General features: G+C 34.3%; 1 protein-coding gene and 1 pseudogene across 1 annotated transcript; both read right to left on the bottom strand.

Moving 5' to 3' along the window:
* Window positions 1-6,207: 6,207 nt before the first annotated feature.
* On the bottom strand, window positions 6,208-12,356 carry LOC128224832 (uncharacterized). Its single transcript, XM_052934912.1, has 6 exons — window positions 11,964-12,356; window positions 11,469-11,724; window positions 10,030-10,338; window positions 9,561-9,678; window positions 8,630-8,682; window positions 6,208-7,369 (listed from the first exon to the last, which is right to left on the bottom strand). The coding sequence occupies exons 1-6, from the start codon at window positions 12,267-12,269 to the stop codon at window positions 7,191-7,193; spliced, it is 1,221 nt and encodes a 406-aa protein (XP_052790872.1). The 5' UTR covers window positions 12,270-12,356; the 3' UTR covers window positions 6,208-7,190.
* A 158-nt stretch (window positions 12,357-12,514) lies between these two features.
* LOC128223378 (uncharacterized) lies at window positions 12,515-18,172 on the bottom strand (annotated as a pseudogene).
* Between the last annotated feature and the right edge of the window lie 1,254 nt (window positions 18,173-19,426).

The raw sequence follows: 19,426 nt of genomic DNA on the forward strand, positions 1-19,426 counted from the left end.
GCTAATTTCACTTTATGCTGAAGATACTGTCCTTTTTTCGCAATAAAAAAGACTTCGAAGATACACATTATTTTTTCAAAATTATTGAAATCGATAGAAACTAAACATTAACCAAAGTAAAACTAAAATAATGATTTTTGGTGCCAGAAAAACAGATAAATTCCGATTTAGGATTAATGATGATGAAATTGAAATTGTTAACAGCTATAAATATCTCGGAACTCTTTTCTCCAGTAAAGGAAACTTTAAATCAGCAAGACAACATAAAGCTTACCAAGCAAACAAGGCAATGCACTTACTAAGCATACATAATATAAGCCTCAATGCTTTCTTCTCAATTCTGTGTACACTATTGTTTTGTGCATAATTTACATGTTTTTCTGTTTCAGTGCATTACGTATTTGGTCTTTGTTAATTTGGATTATGCTCCAATTTGTAGAACTAAACTAATTGTAAATATTATATCGAAATAAATATTGTTTAAACCAGAATACATAATATTGATATTCCAATAGACTTTCAATTAAAACATTTTGACAGCACTATTCTACCAATACTTACATACGGATCGGAAATTTGGGGGTTTGAAAATATTGATATCATTGAGAAAGTGCATGACTGTTTGAGGAAAATCACTAACTCAAGGAGAAGTACACCAATGTATATTCTTTACGCAGAACTTGGAAGAATCCCTAAATATAATTATACCTTCGAAAATGATAAAACTCTCTAAAATTGGTATCGTCATGTTATCACTATATGCTATATACGCAACTAAAGTCAAAATGGTTTGCTTACATACAAAAAACACTAAACGATGTAGGCCACCCAAATGTTTGGTTCCAACAAGCACCTTGAAACCTTAAGTCGATTGACAAATTGGTAAAACACACTCTAATTGACTAATTTAAACTGTCCTGGCATGCAAACATTAATAATACAAATAAAAGCACAATTTTTAACCTATTCAAAGAAGACACCTAACAAGCCTCCTACCTAAAGATCTCGAACAGAAATGATGCTCTAACTTTATATAGGTTCAGATCTTCAAACCACAAACAAGCTGTTGAAAGAGGTAGATGGCAAAGCACATTCAATGCCCATAACAAAATATAGTGTTATTTTTGCTCATTAGACATTGGCGATAAATTTCACTCGCTACTAGTCTGTAAGAAATTCATAAACCAAAGAATGATATACATCTCACCATTATTTTTTAACAGCCTTAATATTGTGAAATATAAGCTATTAATGACAAGTACAGATAAAGACACTCTCGAAAATTTATGTAGGTTAATTCGAATAATACTTAAATCATGCAACCAATTTAAAATTACCTCGCATCATATACTAACATTTCAAATTAAAATAATACAAAATACTCAACACTTAATTGAAAGAAACAGAAAAATAATTTACCCTACAAATTAATACTTAGCTTCTTCAGTCGCCGATGGCAAAATTTACAACCAAAACATTTGTTCATTCATCAAAATATTCCCATTCATGTATTCGCACTAAACACACGCAGACAACGAAGAACAAATACCAGCTCCACTGGTGGTACGGTTTGTTTACTCATCCGCCGTTTATGCAACCCTATTCACTTTGTATAACTCATTATTAACCCAAATGTCTAGTAATGTATGTATCCTATCCATAATGAACATGAACACCCCAACCTCCCCCGGCAATGTCTTGCCAATACAAGTATATATCTATTACACTAAATATTAATTGATACTAACCCTTGAAACATATTTGTCTCCATTTAGACTTTCATTGCCGTTATAATATGTATGAATTGACTGTTTTTGTAACATAATTGATATTACCTAATATACAATTACCTTTACTTGTGTGACATGCATAGTATCTGAATACTACTATCACTCTGTATAACATTGTACTTGTATGTTTTAATGAATGAAATAGCCAAACAGAGCCCCTGGTGTTTTATACTGCTTTCTGAATAACAGAGTTGACTCGGTGTGATACTGCTCCATTTTGTAGACGAGATAAAACAACAGTGCCCCTGTTAAGCTTTTATACACGTTCATGTATAGATAGTTATAATGTTGCGTACTATTAATAAGTTATTTCGAATTCCTGTACCCGATTACCAATAATTTAACATGCGTTTTATATATACCCTATTCATGTTGTTGCATACATTGTAACCTGAATTAGTAAATAAAACAAGTTTTGAGTTGAGTTGTGCTTTTAAGCACAGCTTCTTTTTCAATTGGTCACTTAAACGCATGTCAATTTCCTTTATAATTTATATTTTTGAAACATAAATCTGGAATAGAATTTTTTTTTCTTGGACGTTAAGTTATTTCATTGGAACCTCTTATTTACTTGTGGAAATGTTTTAATGTGAAATTCGCAATAACAAATAAATCCTGTTACATTTGAAGATATGCCACTTGTTATTAATACAATTCTAACAGACCAATTGATAACAAACGAATCGACCCTTAACGAAAACTAGAAACGTTGCGTTCAACTAAAGCAGTATTATCATTAATATTTTGATTTTCCCTAGTAAAGTAAGTGGTGTAATCTTCTCAAATCGTACTTGTTAAAGCCTAAAGATTTGTGAAAATCTTTTAATAAGGCCTTCAAAGCTCACATAATAGAGAATCAGATACCTTAAACTCAAATACCTGTATATATCATGGGAAGTCATGGGTGTCTATCCTGATTGAAATATGATGTAAGTAGGTTATAAAGAAACAATTGAAACAGACATGATTATCGCGAGCTAAATACCGGTATATACGTTCGATATGTGAAGTATATTCATTTAGGATGTAATGCAACTGGAGCAATAATATAATGTTATTTATTAGGTGATTTCATATTGCCACAGCCATTTGTCCGAGGTTAGCAGTATTTGCCTGAGCCCAAATTCACACTATTAAATGAACGTAAACGTGGTCGCCCTTTTCAAGAAGGACAATTACAGTTCCATTCGCGGTCTCGTACATGTCGCTAATTATCCCGATTTGAATTGCAACTTTCGCAATACCCTGCCGATTTACTTTAATTGGGCAGTCTGATGTTGTGGATGGCTCCCTATTGGTTTTCAAATTAACCAAAAGTGAGTAAATAATCTTAAAGTTAAAACTATTGCACTTTCTTGTTTCCATCTGTTACTACAGCATTCGACAAAATGACAAAGATGGCACGTTAAATATAAGGAAAAAATATATGTACGCATTGATCGCATTAAGTGGTATCAGTACAGTGTACCACATATTATAATTAAAATTATTATGAAGAGTAGCATACTGCAACAAGGTATTATAATGTTATGATAGTCTTAAACATAATATAAATCAAGCTCTATGCAATAGTTGTAGAAACATAAAAGGAAGGAACTTTTTGCGCGTCCTGATTCTTATTTTAAAACACCCGATGACTTCTTATTTTGAATCTTGGCAACGTGAGGGTACACCAAGAATGTTTTTCCTGTAAGAAAGCGTCATAATTTAGTGAAAACCTTTAAAACTTTTATTGCGCTTTAATAATGATGAACACTTAAACCTGAATAAGGGTACACTAAAGGTTCACTTTTTAAATCGAATATCATCAATGAACAGTAAAACCACTTTGTTATGACAGAAAAGGTAAACTATCAAAGAAACAATGTTTCAAATCAGTCTCTGTCGTGTAGAGAATATAAAGTCAATAGGGGCCTTACATTGTATGGCGATGACAACTTAGTCGGTTCGTGTTTAAAAATCATTCGCTTGTATATTTCTGAAACAAATGTATATCGGAGGTAATTAATCTACTACGCAATGATCTCCCTCAAGTGAGAAAAAATAAATTATTCATTTTGTATTTCATTAGTTGTAACATAAGAAACAACAACAAATAAAATGTTTGTTCCCGGTTTTCCAGCCTAACCTAGTATTTTTGGCACGGCTGTAATTGTTTGTTGGCAAGGAACACTTTTGTGTATATTTTTTCGATATCTCAGTACATCGGACAGACACTTAAATATAATGATTTTATGTTTACCTCTGACCCAGACAATATGGCAACGGTATTAAGTAAGAATATCATATTAAGATAATCATACACTGAGGCTTAATAGATCTGACTTACCAATCCCATATAAGAAGGCTTTGGAATCAGTAGCAAACGTAAGTATCGGCTTAATCAATTGCGAGATTTACTTAAGACACAAAATGATAAGATAAAACAAATGAATGCTGACTTCAGTTTGATATAAAAGTATGTCTACTTAAAAAATCGATGTGTCACAGACCTAAATTATTATATATGATTGTGTGTTCCAACCAACCAAGCATCCGGCAGCCAGTCCTTATCCATACTAATATTACATCTTCCATCAGTTTAGTAACAATCTCTCACACAAGACAGGCAGTCCTTGACGGGAGGGGACCCTCCTCACGCGCCCTCCCTTTCTTGTTGCATTCTGTCACACAAACACGGTGTTGCATGACAATAGGGGACACACTCTCCGTTAATGTTAAATTGGGAGAATAAGTGCCCGGTATGGGGCTCGAACCCATGATTACCAGGACACCATCACGATGGCCAAAACCAACAAAGCAGCTGGCTGCCAGTCCTTATCCACACACACACACACGCACGCACGCACGCACGCACACACGCACGCACGCACATACACACACGCACACACACCGTCCATCATTTTAGTCACAATTGTTCACACAAGATACGGTGTTTTGGGGAGAGGGGAGGAACCTCACGCACCCTGACCCTAAAACGTTTTAGTATTATTAAGTTTTTGTAGTGAAAATATAGGAAGATTATTTACTGCTCCGTCAAAATGGAAAATTGTGTGTCTGGTGATAAAACTCGGGACTAAACGGACGTGTGTTTCTGAAACTCAGATATATAAATGATATAAACCAAAAACTGCTGAATCCACAGCTTTGATAAACTCTCTTTTTAAATTAATGGTAGCAGCGGTGCAACAGTAAGTTGGTTATAGGTCGTTACCTTCCCTTTTTAAATATATGAGGAAATTGGGCTCGTGGTGTATTGGATAGGTGTCTTCTTTTCTTTTTTGATTACATAGTCCTTCCTAGTTTTTGTTTTGATTTTCCATTCATCCAATTTCTATTTATCTTTATTGCATGTTCTAAAAAACAGGACAGTTATCGGCCTCTTGTGTAATTTTGGTCAACGCTCGCCTGCGCACTTACAAGATACACGAAACAAACATCTTTATTTATAGTCGGGTATATGGTTTACAAAATTATCTGAATTAACTATTTTGACATGGTTAACAAACATACTAAACAAAACATAACAATACATGACAATGAATAGATGAACTCGATATAAAAGCATATCGTTAAAAATAACTTACATATATTCACAAAAACCGTTTCTAATTATATGGATGCAAATACTTACACAAAATACAATGAAAAAGAGACTGTATACAATGATAATGTCATATTATTTTCTGCGTTTGAGTGAATCGAATTAGAAGAAAATTATTTTCCCTTGTGTGACAGTAATGGAATAACCGCCAGGTGGCGTTTTATATGCACGAGTGGTTCATAGGAACGAGTATTTCGTGCGTATATGAATGTAAAGGCATTCAGCGCTGGGAAGCCGATACGCTCACATCGATACAATTGATTGTAACATTTTACAAGCAAATCGAGGGGTGAAAGCGAAAAGGTTCTAAGTGACATTAAATAAAGAAGCAGATAGAACCTTTTCGCTTTCACCCCTCGAAATGTTTACGGTGAAAGTTTTCTGTTATTATGCAATTTCATCATATAAATGATCTTTTTGTTCTCACTTGTATACATAGCGTTGTAATTGACAATTGTATATTTTGATATAGTACGTGACATGAATCATATAAATGATATGCATTTTATACCTAATTGTTAAGGAGCTTATGGGTGATGAGGCCCGACATCTAGTGGTACGAGACAAATCCTGTAAATCTGGATGACAAACGGGCAGAGGTTTCTGAGTTTTCCCGAGAAGGAGGGTTTTATGTCAGTTTTTCCTCGGCCACGTCTGTAAGCTCCATTTTTGTCAGGCATGTTGTTACCAGACATCTTTGCTCATGTTGCAAGTTTATGCTGTATGTGTTTATTGGTTTCCCAAATCGCTTCACTGAGCTTTCCAAAATAATACCATTGAAAAGTATTGATTTTGTTGTTTTCTATATATAGGATATGAGGTCATAAAATGGTATTAAGGGAAAATAGTTTTTCTGGCTGTACGGTTTTAACAGCATGTATTTATGATAATAATACTATGCATTTAAGACAGCGTTGCTGCAATTACCGTTATATGTGCATGATAATTACAGCATAGTAGTGCGTAGTTTGCGAAAATGATTTGCAATGAGAAGGTACTTAACTTATCATGAAATTCAAAGTACTACGTCTAGTGCTGGCATCATCAGAAACCTTAGAATATGGATACACGGTTTCTCCTATGAGAAATCGGTCACTACCTAAACATCCAAACTGTGTAATGTGTAATTGTAAATACTTAATCGTAACACCTCATTAATAACTTGCCGGATAAAACTACACAGTTGCACGTGTTCGATAGGTGTTTATGATACATACATATGAAACAAACAATAATAAACATTGACCATTGTTATTTAATTTTGATATTTGATATTCATATTCAGCATTGCTTCCTAAAATATTTGCTGTTATTTGAATATCATATCTTGTACAGTTAGTGTAAGCCATTCTGCTGAAAACAAAACTCTTTTTCCGTTAAGGTATTGGATACAAGATATTTAGTGAAGCACCTGATATATTTGTTTTTCTTTTGAAGTGAAAACATATAATAAAACACATTGAGAATTTACAAGAGTAAACTGTCTAGGAGTGGATCAGCCTTTTAAATGATAAAATGTTTAATAGTCAATCTGTTTGTTAAAAGAAAATGCTGCTTATATGATAAACAACATTTAATTGTACAGTTATAACAACGAATTATTGGTATATTCCACTCATATTCGAGACGTTTTAGAAGCAAATTTGAATTTACTTCTAACGCCATATAAATCATTTCATTTATATCACAGGTATCAACAAATCAAGTTGAGTAACTTGTATCCAAAATTCAAAAAGGTTCAACATAAATTTGAAAACAAAATGTATTTAAAAATTCAAAGCTGAGAATTCAAGAATTCACGAGGTTTTCAGTTTAAGGTTCATGTATGTTGCATTCTCCACGGAGAAAATTCTTCTTCCTTCAATTTCATTCGAGAGCGAGTCGTAGGGGTTCTCCTCACAGCGTCTGCTTAAATTACTGTACGGCGAGGAAGCAATATCATTTTCCTGCTCAGTCCACTCGTAGGTAGGATTATCTTAAAGTACAAAACGTATAATGTGCGATGGGCATAATTGGGTCATTAGCTGTCTTCACAAGAAAAAGGCAGAACAAACTGCATGTTTTAAAAACATTAAACGTGAGATACCAATACTATTTGAAATGTCTCTGTGAAAGTTTACATCAATCGATTGTTGCATCAGTGGCCACCTCTCACAAGAGATTGTGGGTTTGATTCTCATTCGAGGGGGACTGGTATAGTGGCACATGTGGTTTTCTCTCATAGAGGTTGTGGGTTCGATCCCCATCAGGTTGAGACTGGAGTAGTGGTTCATGTGGCCATTTCTCACACTATAGATTACGGGATTGATCATTTTATAAAAGCCTCTGAAAATCGACACAAGCATTCTACCAAATTTTGTTACAGTCGAGCTGAATGACTTTAGTATAAACTAAATTTTAATAAGGGAGGGATTGGCTTGAGCCGTATTTTCTAAAACCCTTCTCTAAAAGTAATGACTATGAAAGACATTGCTTCTGGTAGTATACCAAACAAAACTATATTATCACAAACTACTGTTTACATCTAAATCTATAGTTCTCGTTTGGTGACAGCCAAAGCCATGAACTGTAAAGATTTTAATTGTGGTGTCGCGGGGTCAATTTGCCCTGCTCTATATGTTTGTGTTAGTGTCATATGTCTACATGTATGTTTATCCAGTACACATACCTTCCAAGTCCATCTTTCTTGTGATAATCTATTTTCCTATTATTTCATTCCGTTCAGTCATTCCTATCATCCACTAAGTCATATACTAATTTTACTTTCATTTTCGCTTTCACTTTCTATATTTATTAAATTAGTTTGCCTCGTTCACAGTTGGTGGCGGTATTTTCCTCGTGCGAAGCGCACGCATATTTTGTCGAAGGAGACGTAAACATCGTTTGATAAATTTGGAAACTTTATTGTCTTTTTTCTTCATAAAAATGTATTTGGATAATTCCAGGTATGATTTATTACTATAATATACATGTTGGCATTGTGTGAATTTGTCTTGTGTAATTTGATGTATTTGCACTCATATTTTGTCGATGTAGAAGTAAACATCGTTTGATAAATTTGGAAACTTTATTGTTTTATTTCTTCATAAAAGTGTATTTGGATAATTCCAGTCGCCCTGAGAGACGAACCATTTTCATTCTCGACAGTGGGATAACATGTATAACAATAAGGGAAACGTAGTCTATATGTGTTAAGGTTTACGCTTTATATGTGATCAAAAAGACGAATGTGTACCTTTATGATACGATACTGGACATTCCTTTCTTTCCACAGCATTGGAACGGCGCCTGTTAAAAGATTGTTTAATAAGTGATTGCAACATTACATAAATCAGACCCCTTGGCACAATGTTTTTCAAATGTGTGGTCTTGTATTGAGGGGAAACCCGGGGAACTCCAACAAAACTCACTGTCCCAGTTTGGTGACCGTAAAGCAAACTGACAGGCTCAGGCCGGAAATTTAACTTGGGACGCTATGATGAGGGGCGTGTGCGCTGACCCCTGTGCTAACCGGAAAAACACATTTCGATTCTGTGTTAAAATGGTATTACGAGTATATTCAATTGTATAAGACTGTAATTTTATTTTTCTGTTTTGCCCATAATCTGACAAACTTGTTCATTTCTTTAAATATTGAGTAAATATAAATCATTTTGATATGGTCTGCAATTAATAAAAATTGATGTAAAAATAGATGCAAATTGTAAACGATTTTTGATTTGATTTTAAAGATTAGTTGGGCAGATAAACTCAATGAATTGCTTGGATCTTATTTAAACCGTGGACATAATGGTAATTCTTTGAAGAGTACTTGCCTTCTGTGTTTTTTTTGAGAATAAATTCCTCACACAAAACAACAAGTTAAATATGGTGTCGTAACATAACTTAGCTATCAGTTCTTTGCTTTAGTTTAAAAATTGCAGATTCGTGTTTTCTTTAAAACCGTTTCTGACTGGCTAGGAATGCTTCAGCGTGTGAGAAGATTTGTTTTAAAAATTTACTAAGATTAATCATTTGGCATTGACCCTGTGCCATTCAGCGGTTTTAATGCTTAAACTATCTTCTAATGTGCTTGTTTTTGTAGTTTTTCATATAAATATTGAAACTTATCTAGTGAATTTCTAGTTTTGAGAAAGTTTGCAAGCGAACAGAAACATAAACTATACCTTTTGATCACAAGATAGACAACAACAGCCACACCAAGAAAAACAACTATAGCTCCGGATGTAGAAAGCACAACTGCCAACACCGGATTATCATCTTTATGCATGGATACTTCATCAACTAAAACACAAAGCTTTCTTTAAAAAATGAACACTTCATATACAAGTATTGTGTATCTTTGTGTAAGGTTAGCTATAAATAGAGAACATTTATAGAGATTCCAAACCCGATAAGAGCATTGAAAAAAAGAAGATTTTTTTATAATTGCTAATATATGCTTTAAGGGTTCAAGAATTTCATCTGATAAACGTACAGCCTTGAAAACGTATTGATAAAATGTGTACATGCCTTAAATTAAGTTTCATACATTGAATCTTTCGTTGACTCTTTCGAAATAATAACAAATATCTTCGCATCCGTTAAAGATCGTTTTCTTAATCGCAATTTCCAGTTTAGACATGCAAAGCTTACCTTCACAACTGTCTCCGACATGCTTATTTATGCCTTCGATACATACGGCCGACGAGGGCTGCATAGCGTTGTTGATTGCAATAAAAGTGATATAAGATGTGCAGGTGAAATTGTCGACTATCTTTGTTGAAGACTCGTTGAATGAAATCTCAGCATACAACGTCGATTCTGTTGTGTTCGAGAAATTGTGCAGTTCTTCTTTTATCAAACATCGGGTATCAATACCTATACGGTATGATCTTATTCCACTTTCCGGATCAGAAAATCCATGCCAGTTGACAACTGAGTATCGTTGTGTACCATTTGTATCTGCAATAGTGATAGGTTTTTTTTCAGATAAATGAAATAAAATATCAATAGACGTTATGTATGAGAAAGTAGCGAATTAAATTCAGTTAAGTAATAAATATGCCTGGATTAAACGCCAATCTTCAACATTACATAGAGGAGGATTGTTTGATAGTTGTTTGTTTCAGTGTAAGATTGCAACACATCTCACCGAGTGACCATGAAAAACTTAATTTACATTGTGGCGTGGCCACGAGTGACATATTTACTTTTTGTGTTAACGGGGTAGAATGTTTTAATTTACATTGTGGTGTGGCCACGAGTGACATATTTACTTTTTGTGTTAACGGGGTAGAATGTTTTGTGATGATTGTATTTGGTTAAGGAAAGTGCATGGAATCGTATGCAAATGCGACGTTGTCTTGCGTCTCAGCCATGTGCGCGATGACGTTTTATTCGAACGTGAATTCGGTCTCTCTAAATAGTGAACACTTTCAAATTGTTATTTAAATGTTTGAAACACTGAAACAGATTTTTTATTTCTCATATTAATGTTTATAATTCATCGAAAAAATATATTGAATAGAGGATAGATACCACTTTTTTGGAATACCCCTTTGCTACCCGGCAACCCTTTGGACGCCCCTTATGCGCAGTTTTGATCGCGGATAAATGACGTAGACTGTCGTTCAAACGCCGGCTCGTGGATAAATAGTTTTCAAAGATTTGATTTTAAATTTAATTTTACTGTCTTGTTTAGTTTTTTAAAAAATTTACCCATAAACATTTATTTATCCATTTTATTCCTACATGGACCGAATTACACCATTCGCCATTTGATGAATGCGTATTTGAAAGTTTCATTTATGATCGAACATTAATTTTCTACTGTACGGAAGTAAATAGTCGAACATTCAGCTTCAAAAACGTTCCAATAAGGGGATTGACATAATTAACTGATTCATAATTGAGGTTTTCTTTTTTATCAAAGGGAAGTTACTACTATTGATTTCAAAAAGTAGTTCTTAAAGTTTGTATTTTCACTCCAAAGTCTGCAGTTAAATTTCATTGCTGTTATTTCAATGGCAAAACCTATATTACACAAAAATCATGCAGGAAATCGTATTCATATTAAAAATGAGCAGATTTACCATTGAATTGCGATTGTTCTATGGATACATTGCCCACTTGTGGCGGAGTTTCGTCTACAACTACTGTAATCCGTTTTTCACTTATCAAGCCTGCTTTGTTCTTGACCGATATATTGAAAAAGTATTCTTCATTTTGTACACCAATGATCATGTTATCATTTATGCTTTCGGATAGGTCGATGTTGTACTTGGAGACTTCACAGTGCCCAATCTTCGGACAATAACATGTGCTATCGTACTTGATGTCACACATTTCCTGCAATAAATATCAGGCGAAATTTGTTTTTTTGTAAGAAAACTTTTGTATGCCGGAAGAAGGAAGGCAGTACAAATTGTTTAAGCCTTAAAGGCAATTAAATAAAATGTAATAAATACTTTAGCTTGGACATTCTACGTCTTACATGTCTTATTGCATACGAGATAATTTCAGATAATTGAGATGTTATTATTAAAGTTTTTGATTACTACGTTAGTAAAACTAATAAATATATCTACCGTAGAAACCTTTTGACCAAAGATTTGTGCTGATAAAAACTCTGTGTCAGCTTTTGAATCGCCAAATGTCCAAGTTGCACAGCAAATTCCACTGTGTTTGTCAAGAGCATTGAAAGTCAATTTCATCTTCGATAAGTCCGTGATGGAATGTACATAAAGCATTTCGTTTTCATCTTTCTCAAGCCTAATTTCATTGAGGTGTGGCGCTGAGCGATCGATAAATACAGTTCGCTTATCGCTAAGAGTATTTCCAGCTATATCAATAGCCTTTACATTCAGTGTGTATATATCACCGTCATTAACCATCAAATCTTTGCAAAACGATTGGTTCGTGAACGAGGGAACTAGATTTTCTCCTGAAAATGAACCATTATTATGGCTCCACGAAACTTCGTATGCTACGATACCGTATACATTTGATGTTCCGGAAACAGGTATTTTTCCAGTTGTTTGCTCGCATGAACCGGTGATGAGACCGTGCGGGTCGGGCTCAATAGGATTCAGAAGTTCATTATGAATGTAGAAATCGTTGTAAAAGTAATCTTTCCAGCTTACACAGACATCGTTGTGATGAGTTTGCCATGTGTAATCTGTGTCATGTGAGGCAGATGTAATCTAAATGGCTTATCATTCCAAATTTGAATTGATGAAGAGTTATCGTAGAGAACAAATCGCCGACACTGACGGACATTGTCTGCTACATCCTTAACCTCCAGTGTAAAACAATAGAGCCTTGGTGTGTCTGAAGTAAGATTTAGACTCATGTTTTTGACTGTATTACTAACCTTTATATTTAGAACATTGGTTGTGTAATCTACATGTAATTTCCCGCCAGAGGGCAAAACCTCATTTACGCGAACTTCATAGCTCTCAATAGATGAAGCGGAGCGCGACGCTCCCCCTGAAGGGACAGGATCTACCCAACCGTTAAACTTAATATGGTGGAGATTTGATCGTGTTATCCGTTCGTCCAGTTGGAGTGGCTTAGTGGTACATGTCGATAGATGTGAACAGTGTTCAGGTGGCTGGCTGTCATACCGATAGCAGATTGTTCGTCGTTCCACAGTTTTACGATAAGGTTTGGAACTGAGAACAAGGTGGGTTCTTGTATCCTTGGCTTTTAAGTAACCACCGCCTTTAGTTTCGAATTCTAAACACAGCCTGTTTCAAAATAATTAAATACAAGTTGGAATTATTCCCGTACTTTAACATTTGCAAAAGAACTGTTCTCGATTTGAATTAATGCCATGAATAAAATAATCAACATATCAACAATTTACTTACGCCTGGCCATTTGCGAGTGAGTATGCAGTTGAGGAAACAGTAAGATTATGTGAATCGTAATGCCTGCTCTTAACAGACTGGCTCAAGTTTATATCGATAAGCCGTCGGTTTGTTGCTAACGTAGTGAGCAAAGCTGTCCCAAATACAGACACATTTTGAGTATTGACTTATCAAAAAATATAACAGCGAATGAAAAACATAACACAAGTTTTTAACATAGTTTTAGTCTTAGCAAACCTATACATTGTACATGCACAAACAACATTGTAAATCAAAAGACTTTGTATTGACCCACACACTGAAATCGGAACTTGTATTCTTTTGTTCAAATATTACCTTATGTAAATCAGATGTAAACTTTTACTAGCAATTAGACATACATTTTCGCATAATTCAATCATACAAATATGTGATTCATAGCATGGAAATAATAACATAAATATTCGGAAATGAAATTCTGAATATTTGTTTTGCTGTACGTACCTGATACGGATTGCCTTTTGATATATATCGTTGTGTCCGTTATTCCGAAGGCCTGTTCGACAATAAATGACGGAGGCGAGTATCTGGAAATGTCAATTGTGTATTCCGTGCTCAAATCAAACTGAATTGTGAACGGCTGATAATTGCCGTACATATCTTGCAAATATTGACATGCACTTGAAATTCTTGATGACATTGCCCTCTTCTTTTCACCGTTTGGACCGATTGTAACAGTGTCACAAGTTAAGATAGATGGTTTCTTAGTTGGATGACACGAGGTTTCTGCAGAATTTGAATCTTGCTAAACCCCGTCGCGCACGTGCAGTCCTTCGTTAGACCATTTGTGCTGCAGCTGCCAGGCCAACAGTAGTGGTTGTTCCAGGAACACATCTCTAATGAAACAAAAAATAATAGTATTTAAATACTTTTCTTACAAGCATTTGGATTTTAAGTTATAACAGAAAAACATTATATACAACAACATTTGTGGTGACCTCATATGCATATAAATGAAATTTAACGTTTTCTTAAACATCACATACTACTTGAAATTAAAAATTGTCATTGTGATGAATTACGGTCCAAATGAAATTAAGTTATTGATAGACTTTATTTTAGATAAAACTATTGATAACTTTTTTCCATTGACAAATAATAAATGTAAAAGTTTATTTGTATTTTTGGGGGGCTAGGTCCATATTCACTAACTCAGTGTGACTTTGAAACTCAATGAGGAAAAGTGATTTTTCAAATGTCACGGATGATCTTCAATATAGTTATTTTTACAAAAATATTGGAATAATTGTCAAACACAGTATTTGCAACATATATTTCCGGTATCGTATTCACTAACGTCTTCAGTCTGAGTATAAGACTTAAGCTTCAAGGCTTCAATTGTTCATTTTTTTGTCCCAAGTATTTCGAAAATATTGTTGTTGTTTTGTAAATATTTATAGATCCTTACTCTGACACTCCTTGTCTCTGTTGTAACGCTTGAAGAAGACATTGTTATCGTTACACTCCTTGCAGATTACGTTGGAGGTTGTTGTGCAGCTTCTGCGCTTACAATTGGTGATGGCTGGACATGCTGAAATTAAAATTGGTCGTTCTTGAAGAAAAGGGCAAACGTTAGCATAACGACATATTTGCTTAACAACATTAATCATATTCGACATATTGGATGGGTGAATTCCGTACATGTTTATATGTAAAATTCGATATTGCAAATGATTTATAAGAAAAATAATTAATATATATGCAAAAAGCTACAAAAACATGCTCAGTAGCATATATATAATTGGTATGTTTATCAAGAGTTGTTAGGTACCGCCCTGGAACGGTCAGTAAAATGTAAATTTACTGGGGGTTTAAACCAGTTTATGTGCACAAACCTCACTCTTATCCCAACAATTCTTAATAAAGATAAAACGCAAAAGATAAATCTTATCAAAGTATGCATTAACTTGAGGAAACTTATCAATAAAACAAATAATAAAAATAAACGAAAAGGTTTGTTTTAAAACGGATGGTATGGTATGGATAAACATACCTAGTTTTTTATATAGAGTATGTTTGCACTGTGCTGCTTGTGGAGTTTTGTGCTGTTCTTCTATGTTTCTTGTTTGTGATTTTATGTATTATGTCTTTGGCGTTTACCCAGTGCCATTAAACCGAGTTTACGTTTAAACATTTCGCTACTGAGCTTGTTTCTGTTGCTTTTTTTGCATAAATATTAAGTTATTGACACAATATCAAATTTTGCTGACTTTCTGTCAATTTTCTTATATTTGAAAATCTGGTACAAACATGTAGGTAAAGGGGATTAACTATAATAAAAGCTTTTTCGTATTGGCATAATTGAACTACCATTGTTGCTGTGTTTTTTACAATGAGGAAATCTTGAATCAGTGTTGTTTGCGACGGAAATTCTACACTTTAGGACTTTATACGAGTGATATTTGTTCAGGTGAGTCTTTCAAATCGTTTGGAAAAGAAAGTCTATCAAGCAATCAGTGCAGATTGTAATATCACTTAAAAACATTAAAAACATATTCGTTTAATACAGTGTCCACCCCCGAAGACTTCTGCTCTCTGTTAAAGTTTCTTTAAAAAACAATGCTCAATACTCTTAAAGAATGTTAAGTATTTTAAGCAGTCATTCGCAAGTTTATTTACTCAATCAGGTATCTATCTTCATAAATCAGTGGATATTCACAATCGATTTTCTTAAATCTAAAATCAGTTAACAACGGCTTCGTCTTCGTACTTGAGTCACAGAAAAAAACAGTCCAAACACTGCAATTGTGTGGATATTTCTTACTTTTTCATGTTTATGCTTTTCCAATTATGTCGGTAATCAAGCCCAGCAGTTCGTTTTAAATAATCAAAATGCTTATTCATTTATGAACATAATAAAATGACCGGATTAATCAACTCTACAATAGCTACTTATGGCTTACAGTTTGTTATTATCACACCGATATAAGTCATTGGACACACTTACAGGCGCGCGCGCGCAAGAATGCAAGTAATATTAACACAAATCTATGCTATCATCATTAATTGAGTGAACATGAACGTTATGTAGCAAATGTATAAACAGTTTTATCAGTTGGACTCTAATGGACCATTGGCAGCACAGGGCAGCACAGCGAAACGATCTTACACCGGCTCACCTTTACTTATTTCAGGCAAAATATCTCAGCCATATGTAACATTCGATTGTATCACAAACCAGAACATAGATAAATTCGATGTTGAAAGAAGTAAAGATCTCGTATTTATACCAGAACATCCTCTGTTATAACCACTACTATAATATGGGTCGTTACATCGAAGACAGCGGATACCATCTGGGGCTCCTCTGCATTGGTGCTGAGAGGTTGGACAGTTTGCAATAAAGTTGGTCTTGCAGCCTGTATATTAGTAACATAAGTATTTAATTATTTATCAATATCATAAATACTTTACAATATTAATTCAATACTAAGTTTGATTGTTAAAATTCAGGAATATTTTTATTGTTGACATTTTGACAAATACACTTTAAATGTTGCATTTGAAATCCTGGTGAACATCAATTTCAAAACGGTTAGTTGATACTAACTCAGGCTCATTAGTAACGCTGTATGAAATGACTCGGCTGTTACAATAATGTTTGAAAGGTAGTTAAATGTATCCTCAAAGAACACTATTGGTGTGACGCGAGATTTTGAGCTACGGACACAATTGGTACTGTTTTGATATCATTAATAAGTTGAATAGAAATATGCTCAATTGTGAAAATAGAGGTTTTTTATATCCATGAAAATAACATATAACTATTTCAAACAGTGAAAAGATACTTATGATATGGTTTGCTCTTTTGAAACTTTAAATCGACTCTTCAAGTCTAAATCATACATAAAAGATATTCGACAGTTGCTTTTTCGTCTGAAATTTTACTAATGAAAAAATGTTCGCACAGTCAGCATCAAAGTGCAAAACAGCATTTCAAAAAGAGGATTACCATTTTCTTTCAACAGTAAGTTGTTTATTTCCAAATTCTTTTTTAAAGCTTATGCAAGCTTTTTTTAAATTTTATATTGTTTTGGTTCAAAAGTGACGTTTTTTTTTTATCAAGGAGAAGTGGCTACAATGGATATTTTTAAAGTTGTTTTTAGTTGATATGTTCTTCTTAGTTTGCCATTGAAAATAACAAAATGATACTTTTACTGTTAGTATTTCACTGATGAAGCTCCATATTTCATTGAAACAATATTTGATAAAATGTAAGATCGCAACCAACATTGTGAACTCTATAAGTAGCTTTCGGTTCACACTTGTTGAAATATGTTGCGTTTGGAATAAACAAGAGATTTACAGGTTACATATAGCTTAGAAAATCGACATAGAATAATGATAATAATTTCACACCATGCATTCGGTTCGAGACGATTTAAATAGATGATAAATCTTGACGTGAACGTATCATCTTATTTGTTTGTTTTTTTTTGTTAACGTTATGATATAAACTCCATGGCTGTCTAATCAAGGATTGAAAAACATATTATTTTGAGTCTTTAATGTCCAGAGAGTCAAATTCCCATCATGCAGCAGCTTGAATAAATGCTTAAAGATTAAATTAACTACACAAAATATATTACCAAATCAAGTGTTTTGTAAGGAGTATAGTTGGTTGAAACTATAATATCTTGAAACAGCTTTAACGAACTATAACTCTTAAAATAAAGTTAAAAGAGGATTGCCTTCATAACAATTTCCCTTTCTCCAGCTGGAACAATGACATCCTCCGCCAGAATATGTGTTTCCGTGGTAACAGAACTCGTTGCATCGTTCAGTGACAGTCTTCTCCATTTTCCAAACACAAGATTTACACGTTCTTGACTTAGTTCCTCCTCCACAACTTGCTGTGCAGCTGTTCCAAGCAGGACAGTCGTCATATTGTCCCCAAGTACAGCTGTCTGTATATGCATGAGGTGCAAATAATAATTGCATTTGGCACTGCAAATGACTCCTCATACATTTTTACCTCAAACTATAAATAACACATGATTAATTATTAACGCATGGCAATAGACTTTAAAAAGTAACTTGTATACAGAATTTAATAATTTGTTAATTTGGAAAACTGGTATATCATTCTTCATTCCTGGCAGGCACAAAGCACATTTATTACTTTTTAGGCAGTGCTGGGGCAAATGTGCCATTTTGCCTGAATTAATCAAAGAAGCATGTTTGACCTTTTGCATTTACAAATAAAAGTATAAAGGGCTTTGGTCATATTAATCAGTGTTTCGGGAAATGAAAGGTTTTAGATGTATTAACCAATGTTGGGGCAAGTGTAAGGTTTCGGAAGTATTAATCAATGTTGGGGTAAGTGAAAGGTTCCGGACGTATTAACCAATGTTGGAGCAAGTGTAAGATTTTGGACGTATCAATCAATGTTGGAGCAAGTGTAAGAATTTGGACGTATTAATCAGTGTTGGAGCAAGTGTGAGGTTTTGGACGTATTAACCAGAGTTTGAGCAAGTGTGAGGTTTTGGACGTATTACTCAGTGTTGGAGCAAGTGTAAGGTTTTGGACGTATTAATCAGTGTTGGAGCAAGCGAGAGGTTTTGGACGTATCCAGCAGTGTTGGGGCAAGTGTGAGGTTTTGGACGTATCAATCAGTGTTGGAGCAAGTGTAAAGTTTTGGACGTATTAATCAGTGTTGGAGCAAGTGTAAGGTTTTGGACGTATCAATCAATGTTGGAGCAAGTGAAAAGTTTTGGACGTATCAATCAGTGTTGGAGCAAGTGCAAGGTTTAGGACGTATCAATCAGTGTTGGAGCAAGTATGAGGTTTTGGACGTACCAATCAGTGTTGGAGCAAGTGTAAGAATTTCGATGTATTAATCAGTGTTTGAGCAAGTGTGAGGTTTTGGACGTATCAATCAGTGTTGGAGCATGTGTGAGGTTTTGGACGTATCAATCAGTGTTGGAGCAAGTGTGAGATTTTGGACGTATCAATCAGTGTTGGAGCAAGTGTGAGGTTTTGGACGTATCAATCAGTGTTGGAGCATGTGTGAGGTTTTGGACGTATCAATCAGTGTTGGAGCAAGTGTGAGATTCTGGACGTATCACACAGCGTTGGAGCAAGTGTGAGGTTTTGGACGTATCAATCATTGTTGGAGCAAGTGTAAGAATTGGGACGTA

Source organism: Mya arenaria, chromosome 17 (assembly GCF_026914265.1).
Source record: "Mya arenaria isolate MELC-2E11 chromosome 17, ASM2691426v1".
Lineage (NCBI taxonomy): Eukaryota > Metazoa > Mollusca > Bivalvia > Myida > Myidae > Mya > Mya arenaria.

What these genes read in the sequence shown, in the direction of transcription:
- LOC128224832 (XM_052934912.1), bottom strand. Translation starts at nt 12,269, where the DNA reads ATGGTTAATGACGGTGATATATACACACTGAATGTAAAGGCTATTGAT. An exon ending in AGAACAATCGCAATTCAATG is followed by an intron (nt 10,339 to 11,468) that starts GTAAATCTGCTC and finishes TCACTATTGCAG; the next exon opens with ATACAAATGGTACACAACGA. An exon ending in GTCTATCTTGTGATCAAAAG is followed by an intron (nt 8,683 to 9,560) that starts GTATAGTTTATG and finishes ATCTTTTAACAG; the next exon opens with GCGCCGTTCCAATGCTGTGG.